The sequence below is a fragment of the Strongylocentrotus purpuratus genome, unplaced genomic scaffold (assembly GCF_000002235.5).
Source record: "Strongylocentrotus purpuratus isolate Spur 01 unplaced genomic scaffold, Spur_5.0 spur5_scaffold_19, whole genome shotgun sequence".
Lineage (NCBI taxonomy): Eukaryota > Metazoa > Echinodermata > Echinoidea > Camarodonta > Strongylocentrotidae > Strongylocentrotus > Strongylocentrotus purpuratus.
Genome location: NW_022145604.1, coordinates 32,247,998 through 32,258,729, shown reverse-complemented (window position 1 = coordinate 32,258,729; position 10,732 = coordinate 32,247,998). Strand labels below are relative to the sequence as shown.

General features: G+C 34.2%; 1 protein-coding gene across 2 annotated transcripts in view; it reads right to left on the bottom strand.

The window, feature by feature from the left end:
- Positions 1–972: 972 nt before the first annotated feature.
- Positions 973–10,732, bottom strand: part of LOC100888491 — a 36,077-nt gene continuing 26,317 nt past the window's right edge. For both annotated transcript variants that reach the window (XM_030990914.1, XM_030990915.1), the window contains exons 10-13: positions 4,226–4,348; positions 3,682–3,753; positions 3,322–3,396; positions 973–2,391 (exon numbers count right to left, since the gene is read on the bottom strand). In XM_030990914.1, coding sequence (XP_030846774.1) covers positions 2,362–2,391; positions 3,322–3,396; positions 3,682–3,753; positions 4,226–4,348 — 300 coding nt within the window. In that variant the 3' untranslated portion in view covers positions 973–2,361. The remainder of the gene's footprint in view (positions 2,392–3,321; positions 3,397–3,681; positions 3,754–4,225; positions 4,349–10,732) is intronic.

The window sequence follows — 10,732 nt, the reverse complement described above, 5'->3', positions numbered from 1 at the left end:
TGAAAAAAAATAATAATAATATTATGTATCAATTATCTATCGTCTCATCACATCATAATTATCTTTTTTTCTTATCACTAAATCCCCTCAATGATTATTATCCGAAGTCTTCTATTACTTCGCATATTTTTTCACTTCAAAACCATTTGATTTTTTGAAGCTCAATCATAATTCATGCACATCTATATTGTCATTTAAAATATATAATAAGTTTTTGTTAGTGAAGAGGCAAATACAAATCAAAGGAGTCCTGTAACTTACTCTGTTACAAGAGAGTAATTAAAAAAAAACATTTTCGACTTTCCCTTTATCGTCTTTCTAAGTTTGAATAAAAAATATGGAATTTTGAATCTTTTATCATTATTTAGATAGGAGCACGGTTTATCACCATGAACTTTTGGTCAGATATTTCAATTGTGGAATAACAATACAAACTTGAATTTAAAAAAGAAAAAATAAAATAAAAATAGCAAGTATGGTAATAAAATCTTAAATCTGAACACTTTGTTTTACCTGGAAATAAAACAATTAGGAAAATCAAGTTATTATAGAGATAATGCTGATAATAATAATATCAGTTGTTAGAATAATAATATAAGTTAATAAATATCAATAAAACTAATACGATATCATTTTTGAAAAATTGTTTACCTGAATATAAAACAATAACGGCGATGTTGGTATAATACAAGTTATAACAGCAATAATTCTGACAGAATAATAATATCAGTTAATAAAAAACAAGATAAATAACAATAAAACAAATAAGAAAAAACTAATGTTTTAGAAAAAAAACCTGAAATAAAACAATAGCGGTTATATAAGTATAGTACAAGTTAGAATAATATGTAGTATCAGTCAATAAAAAAAATATATGTATACGTTATGAAGGTTGAAAGGGAAAGATATAGATAGACAAGTGTGAAATGAAAAATTGGGCGAGGTTTAGCATTGGTATTAGAAAAGTTATGAAAAAAGAATAAAAAGAAGAAGAAGAAGTTGGAGGAGGAGTTGTACAAGTGGTAAAAGTGGTAAAAGTGGCAGTACACTTTTGAATAATACCATCCTCATCATCTTCGCATTTCTAATAAACGATGAACAATAGCAACAATTAAAAAAAAACATCAATAAACCAAATATAGGTATATACTAAATAAAAAAAACAATGAGATGAGGATGGTACCGAGAACAATAAGTCCTGCAGTTGAAGGAATACAAACATATTTTTGATTGCCAAGAATGTGGTATTACTATGACCATCGCGAAGCGTGTTCATAAATATGACATTCTTGGCCATCAAAATATTAAAACGCGATGCAATTCCCCAGAAATCTCTGGAAATAAATCAAAATCTCTAAATATAATATTCATAAAAACAGATTTCATTCGTGTATTTTTCGGAAAGGCTATATTAAGCTGCGCCAAATATTAAGTATTAAAAGATCATTGCCCGAAGGCCAATGATTATCCCGACAAAACTAAAGATCCGAACACCTTCTTAATATATTATGTATAACTTATGTTTGTTTGTTTGTTTGTTTAATGAATATATATGTTTTATTGAATATCCAAACACCTTTTAATAATATGTATAACATTTGGGTATCATCTTCAATATACTTTGGATTTCTTCGTTTTGAAAGAAAGGGGCATTCCTATTAATGACATTCTACAGCCAAGATATAGGTCAAGAGAATCCACAAGAAAATATAAATTTATATCATAATACTATCGTTAAATATCTCAATAATGATGAAATTAAACTAAAGTTATGAAGGTACATAAATGTTCTGTAAATAAAAATATAGTAATATCACGTCACGCGTTCAATATAGCGTTTACTTTCTCGTTAAACAAGAGTTATGTTAAATAACTTTTATGATAAATATTCCGAGTTTTCTTACTGGGATTTATGTTACTATACAACATTGATATAAGCATTGATAGAATGACTTAGGATATAATGGGGATGTTATTTGTGTGTTTATGTCATAACAACGTATGTTTAAATATACTATATCGGAATTCTCGTAAGGTCATTAATATCGTATTAAGTGAACAATGGCGTTCTGCCTTGAAACATCGTCGAAAATCGTACGTTTGGCGCAACTCATTTGGTTCGTATCTACGAACACCACGTAAGTTGGAACATAAACTACACAAGGCCAACGGCGACAGTGCCGTAATGAGGGTTTCTACAAAGCCCTCTTCCAATAGGAGACAGAGAGTGGCTCGGGAACTTTCCGGGCCCGCTGCATGGTCGCCCCCATATCCCTGGCCGTGTGCGTACTCGAAAGGGAAAGAGTGGTCGATGACCACGTTGACGGAGTTGGAGACTCTGCTTCGCGGTTTTTTCACTCGCTAGTTATCGATCACAGAGTACACGTGGTTCTATAATGCAGTGAGAAGAAACAAATTGGAGAAAAAATATATATTACAAAAAAAACTGTTAGATATAATCTTATCGTCAGGGCTTTTGCAAACTATGTGTTATTTTGCTGACGGATGACTGCGTCAGAGTGGTCTTTGACGCACCGTGTAAGAATGACATCACAACCAAAGTGAATGCAAGATGAACGATTAATCAAACATTGCGTTAAAGGGGCATGTTCCCCGTATTCCAGAGGGCGTTCAAAATACGTACGCGCTGGCGGACGGTGCTATAGCTGCCTATTGACACCAACAAAATACGGCTCTTACGCAGATGGCATTTTCCGATAACTACACTGGCGGGAACGTGCCCCTTTAAAATAATAACCGGTGTATGGGCTAACAGAACCGAAATGACGTCTCTTGTTCAAAAGGCATGATACACCTGGGCCCCGTCTTACAAAAAGTTGATACCAATCGCAACTTATATGCGATTGATATTAATCGCAACTATGTTTATAGGAGAAATATAAGACTGCAAACTTGCGATTGATTAGAGGGCTTGAGATTGATTTGGATCAATCGTAACTCTTTGTAAGACGAGGCCCTGATAACGCATCATCAGAAGGGGAGAGAGAAATGGGAGGGGCTGGGGTGGAGAAGACAGGGAGGGAGAGCCGAAAATGAAAGTAAAAAGGGACTTTTTTCCCAAAACAATGCAATACACGGCTTCTAATATGCACTTTGTTATTGTTATCTATAATCATGTAAATTCTTTCGGTCTGTAAAGATATTTCATTCTAACAAACGCGAGAGATAAAAATTATAAAAAGATATCAAGCATCATTTCGACTTATCGTCGTTTTCAATCGCTTGTAGTTCTTTGGGCATTTGGGCAGAAGAGGCAAGACTTTCAACAAAGAACAAAAAAAGAAGAAAGTTCTAACTTACGTCTTCTAGATCCACGTATTGCTGCTGGTAGGCATACTGTCTCCCATAGCCTAAGTTTCTTCCGCCTCGCACCTTCTACCAAGATTGAAAAAAAATATAATAAGCATCAATTTGTTTATAGCACGAAATATTATTCCTTTTGTCATTATTGTATTTTGCTGCCCTGAAGTTAGGGCGGCAGTGATGATCATTGTTTAGCCATTGGTTAATTTGTATTGCATGGTTTTACCTGTTGATATATTATATGATCGAACTTGTCGAATTTTGTTTTTGTAAAAGCAGTATTAATACTAATTTGGCTACCATGGAGAAAATAATACTCAATTATCAAAATGGTGATTAAATTATTATGAAAATTACCTGTGTTTCCTCACGTGGCCTTCTCGGCACGAAGTCTTGACCGAGTCCGTACAAATCATGTTCCAATCGGTTCTGATAAAATCAAACGACAGCAAAATGTTCATCAAATTAAAGATCGAAAATCCATATTAAATTAAGTACAAACGGATCCTGAATATTATAGGTATTTATTCGAGTATGGCATTAATAATACTTCCGTCAATAGGGAACTTGGGTGGCTTTTCATCATACACCCCTTAAATATTTTCTGTTCTTCTTTCTTCTGGGGATATAGATTATATTTAAAGTGTAGAATTAAAAAATATATATCTAATTGTCCTTTTCCGTTGAATTTAAAGGAAGTCTGTACACCATCGCCCAAATTGAGCCATTATGAAAATAACGAGTTGGCAGTAATCACCTTCCCTCCAAAGGTCATTATTATTTTGCAGATTCTGCACATTTCGCAAACAAAAACTCACAGATTTTACACAGTGGTCAATTGCTTACATGTTTTCCTCCCCCATAATTATATACCATAGTGTACTTGTAGACTAGACCTCACCTTTTGCATTTCTTCCAGTTTCTTCTTGGTTTTCTCCAGCTCCTTCTTCAACGTATCGACCTGTCCGGCTGCCTTCTCTCGATCACGCCTTTCTTGGATGAAATCAGTCCGGAAAATATCAATCTGTTATGATTAAAACAAAAAAAGAGTAACAGATCAATTGTTTGAAAAAAGTTGTAATTTGTGAATAGCTCAGCCAAACATACACTACGTGTATGTTCTGTAATATTAACATGATTTATTCACATAATTGCGACGTAATCAATATATTTCTATTGACATTACAGTTGAAATAGCTTAATGATATATGATTATTTAGAAAATGAGTATTCGATTGTGCCACGTCTAATATTGCTGTGTTGTATCTTTCTCTTTATTTTTAGCCAGACTCACTTCGTAAATCATTGACATCCCATTATTTCCTAATCGGTTAAACGTGTACTAAAATTATTATCCTTTCCTGTTATTGGGAGGTTTTCCTGTTTGGACCAAACGTACATTAAATCAAGAATAACCACTACATTGAACATGATTATACACAATTATTTTTCTCGGGTCATGCCCTATAGAGAGCAAATCCACCGTCTTTTCGTAATAAAACTGCATTACAATCAGGATCGAGTTTCTGATCCATTTGATTATTTTTTTAATGACGATTGTAAAGCGTATGTTATATAACTTTCTTTTTGTATGATATTTGTAATATTGATTTAAATTTATATATTTTGTAATGTTTTTTACAAATATTGTTGTTATATATTTGATACAGGACATAATTTGGAAGTAAATGCACTTAAACTTGAAAGGAAAAACAAGACTTTCGTCAAGATCTTCTTCTTCTTTTTTGCGGCGAGCATTTTGTTTCTTGAATTTACGTGGTATACGTGGATGTGTTGACACCGTTCAATATTAGTCTGCAAACACAGACTCTAATTTTGACACAATCACCATAATTCATAAAGCCTTGAGCAGAGCCTAGATATTTCAGTTTATGGCTGTGTCCAAAGCAGCTAAAGTGTACAGAGCCCAATGTAGTCTCACATTGCAGGCGCTAGGGACTTTTAGATTTGCACAACGGAGAACGTGGACTGCTCTTTTAAGGCACTGGCAGTGACGTCACATTGCCTTAAAAGGGCAGTTCACGTTCTCTTCGTGCAGAATCTAAAAGTCCCTAATATGACCTATACTGACACGGAAATTCCCCAACTAAACAGAGTTTGCACAATACCAATTTGCTTTAGTAATCAATACGTAGGATGGAATTTTGATTGGCATGGTTGACATTTTGTGCAAAATTATGTAAATGTCGGGCGTAACCAAAAACACGATTTCGTTCCTTGTACAGGATGATAATCACGAGCCATCAGACGTAGGATATATAATTACATTTTTTTCGGGTAATACTTTGTAAAGGTTTGGTTATTATAAATTTGAATTAAAATATGAATTAAAGAGAAGGTTGAGTTCTCGGAAGAGGTGGAAAATAATTTGTGAGCGTTATCATTGTTATTATCCAAATGTGGAAGAACAACAGATAAACCATGTTCCCTGAAAAACATGGCTCTTCAAATGCCTTCATATTATAAATATGGCATGTAACATCGTAAAAATCGGGACGGATTTTTACGCCACATGTTCGTGTAGTCCCCTATACATCTTTATGTGTACAGTGCTTGCAACTTTACTACGACTTGGCCAAATTTCTTATCATTTTGATGTTTCCAGAACCTTGCAATACACACAAATACTTATATGCTAGATGATCAACCTTTTCTGGTCGATTCCACACCGTTTCTTTCACAATGCAATCGCATGACCAGAACTCAACTTTATCTTTAATGCAACAAATTCAACTAACCACAGAAAAGGCAAAAGTCAAAGTAAAGCATTGACATTCCAACGGATGATAAGTGATACAAATATGATTCAAAGAATCTATTTCATAAAATAGTATAATGCTTTATAGAGAACAACTTTTATGCTATTTCTAAGGGTATAAGTTTCTTTTTTGTTCGTTATTTCATAAGTTTTTAACCAACATATTCTCATAATTTACCCACTTGTGATTTGTCTCCTAAAGCAGCTATAGTGTCAACCAAATGTATTAATATGTCTTACCGTTGATCTTTTTCTGAATAATTTATTTAAATCTCTTTTGAAATAATGCACATTTGAAAAGGCTTATCAATATTCATATTGTTCCCGTATGTATTGTACATGATTTTTATTTTCTTCAAATAATGTTATGGTAGACTTCTGTTTTGTAAACACCAAATATTCAGGTAATATGCGAGCTACGTTTCCTGATATACACAAACAAGTAAACCTTGAGATCAGTGAATATCAAAATTCGTGATGTAAATAGCAGCTGAAACCTTATATGCCCGTATGCTGGATCTATTATTGTATTCCCAGTAATATCGTCATGTATTTACGTCATGGTAAGTCACAAGACTGGAAATACGGTTAACTCAATAAACATATGGTGATGTAGCCTCCACTTATAACCAGGGGAATCCCATTTGGTTGTTTTCCTATCACCCATGACTGGCAGTATACAAACACAAGTCTATTTACAAATGCACTGAGTTATAGTCAACGCGAATAACAAACAGTATATTTGTGTATGTACAGCTATGCATTGAAGCACCACCGCCCATTTATACTGCGTACATACGATTGTGTTTGTTAGAACACATCCATAATCATGAATGCTTTTACAAAACTAAAATTTACCAGAAAAATTACTTGTCTATTTATTGTTTGTTGTCTAGATATGAGTTGGGCAGTTATTTCTTTCTGCCGGTTGGTTACCAGTAATATTATATTCTTATCAATCATAATGATTTTAATGCCTAATATCACTGTATATTCAAAATGAGCCCAATGTGGCTATTATGATAATCAAAACTGAAAAAAAAAGAGTTCTAAAAAGTTTAATAAATGTTGCACGTAATGCTCAAGTCATCCCTATATAATCGTATTAGACCAGTTGTTTTAAGATGTATTTTTAAATAAATGACATTTAATCAAAGGTTACATTCAAGTAGACATATATGGAATTTGCGTATGACTTTATCTATATATCTATCTTCTCCACCCTCACTTCATGCCAAACAGTTCAACATAATACAATCTTGTCAAAGACCAAAGAAGTCAGGCTATAACATTAACAATCGGTATTTTCCGGTTCCTGTTGATATTAATTTGCCCATACAACACATTTACATCAATTTTGTTATTGTGTGCTGTGTCTATAGGATTATAAAGTGGCAGATTATAGTCGGGGCCTATCCGGTCCATGCCCATCCCCCTCCCCCCTTAAAACCCAAGTGACAAAGTTTCATTACACGATTCCCACGTTGTGACCCGAATAACTTTTGTGCCGCCTTTTTTATCTTTATTTTATTCCTACTTCTTCTTTTTCTTCTTCTTTTTCTTCTTCATCTATTATACTACTTATACTACTACTACTACTACTACTACTACTACTACTACTACTACTACTACTACTACTACTACTACTAATACTACTACTACCACTACCACCACCATCACTATTACTACCACTACTACAACTTCTACTGTTCTATCATATGTATTCTTCTTGTTTTTCTTTTATTTTGCTTGTCAGCAGATTTAGGAATGTGCCCCTTGTTTTACTAGATCCTGGATCCGCCTCTAGTAATATTTATTTATTTATCTATTTATTGAAACATCTTTCAACAGGATAACATTGATTAGCTCTCAGGCTGTTTTACATGATGGTCCTAGAAATAACATAAATAGGAAGAAAAAAATCATTAGGGGAGAAACGGAAAGAGAGGGGGGTGGGAAAAATGCATACATTTTGAGGAGAAATACATCGATGGATAGGTGGATCTACAACAATTACTGACAAGTGTAGTAAAATCAGTTAGAAAAGGAAAATAAAAAAGAACAAGAAAATCTTAGCAGCTACATAGGCCTCTAACAAACAATCATAATTTTAAAACGCAATGTAATTATAGGGTTAGCAATCATTTCAGTTAGTTATTGCTTATAATGCTGTAGTAGTATGGAGAAACGGCAGCGAACAAATTTTATCGATTAAAGGAAGATTTTTTTTTTTATAATGGTCTTACAAACTTCTTATTTATGTTACTTGATGTAAAGTTGTTCGGTTTACATCAACATGGAAATGAAAACGTGACGATGGGGATGATGAAACATTCATGCGATAGGGCGTTGGTTATCGCGGTGTTGTGATAATGGAGCATCTAATTTTGAAATAAGAGCAACGATTCGGGACTTTCCTGCGACTAAAATTACCAGATGGGTGATTTTTTAATGACATAATCATTCAGTTCCGATGTTGCCGGCGATGTTGTAATGCCGATGATGACAGTATAGGTAGTTTGCATGCATTTGCATTCTGAAGACTGGGTGATTCCCATAACATCAAATGAAATAAAGAGTGGAAATAGTTTTTGTAAATGTCGTTCTTTGTATAAATCTTAATCTTTTTAGGTCTTTAACTTTCTTACACCTGTCACTCATCTCAGACATCTAATCTCTGCAGCTTCAAGCTTCGTCACGTGGTCTTCCATTCCTACGTCATTATGTTTTATTTCTTTAAAGGTACTATGTCCCTTTTGCACCCAACCTCAAATGCTGTAGAACTTTGTAGGAATTATGAACATGTCATGTATGTCCTATCTGTGAAATTTAAACTTTAGCAGTGTCCTCATATTCAAATTATGCAAGGAAACCCGTTTACTTGCTAGACTTCACTGTCAGACACTATTGAGTGACTGGCTGGCTTTTTTCTTCTTTGGTAATAACATACATGAAAAGAGTTGTAAAGGGTGCATGAGCATTTGTCTACATCAATAATCTTTCAAATGCAGTTGGAATTTAACTTTTTCATTTTTTTGGCCTGCAAATGAGACATAGTACCTTTAATATACATTTTTTCTTTCGTTTATAAAACACTTATCAAAGTCGAGCTGTAGAGCACTATCCCTTTGATAATTATACTGCAAGCTTAGTAAATAGTGTTTAATTATATGAATCAAATCAACCTTTAGTTTTCTTTATCCAAAATTGAATGTTGAATTTAATTTCTACTAAAAAAAATACCAGTCCATTCCTTACTATCTCTATAACCCGCACCTTTATAATAATGATGCAATGATTATCATAAAAAAGTATCAACGGAAACGCACTTGTACAAACAGATGAGGATGCCAGGAGTTCATACGCATATTAAAAATCGAGCTAGAAGTTGAGTTGAAACGCCAAAGACAAAAACAAAATCCCCACACGCAAGAATAATGGGTCTGATCTCATCACCACCAAGAACTTCGTAATAATTTGATAAAGTGTCTAGTAATATCAAAACGCTAAAGATACCAAAAATCATGACGAATTACTCATTTTGAGTCTTGGTTCGTTAGTTCATTTGATGATAATTTCCCTTGAATTTGGATGATTTCGTAATAATCTCTTCATCATATTAGGCATAAGAGATGAATGCAGGCGTGTCAACTAAATTTATTTATGCGATACACTAATGTTGTTCCTTGGTTTATGTTTTTTCCACTTTAATTGGAAGGATTTTCCAAGATTTTAAAGTTTATATAATGATGCCTGCATGCGTGTTAGCTCATTTCTTTTACGTGATAGATGAGGCACTAATGTAGTCTCCACTCCGACGTGTTGCCTGAACTCCAAGGCAATCGCGTTGGTTAGAGATGTATTACGGCTATCAATCGCTGTACTTTGTTTTTATTTCGCGATAAAGGATTTTATTTCTTGAAAGAGATAATATTCGGACTCTTCCGACTATATATTAACGATATTATGAATACATCTTCTTCATTATGAGGCGCAAACTCTGGAACTCTGCGATAACATGATTTGATTTAAGCAAATTCAGGCTCGCATCTTTCACAAATGCGACAGAAAAGAAACATGGAAGCTTTAAAACATTCTAGATATATACTTTTCGTTTACTCTTTGGCTGTCTTTTTTCGTTCTCAGCCGTTTTTTCTCACAATAGATAAATCTGTATCGACCATATCTCAATGCTCTTGACCCTCAACTGTCTTTCATCGCGTTGTCATACGATTTGCCATTTCTTGACCGTTACTCGCCGTTCCCCGCCGTACTCGTCGTTCTCGTCATTCCTCGCCGTTCATCGCCGTTCTTGTCGTTCTTCCCGTTCTCATGGGGTTTGACGGTGTTCCATCATCTACAACGCCTCTTCACGCCGGCTCTTTGCTACAACTATAGCTCCTGCCATTTCGTCGCTCTTCTTTTACGTTTCATGCCGTTTTCACGGTACATCTACGTTTATCAACTTATCAAACAATTCCGAGTGGTCATACTCGGTTTCTTTGTCATTTTTTTTTATTTCCTTTACGGAAAAACGCCCGACATCTCCTCTCCAATTACTCTTTTTTATTCATTCAATGTCCACATCATACGTTCATGATCTCGTGTTCATCCACGTGCATGAAGTCG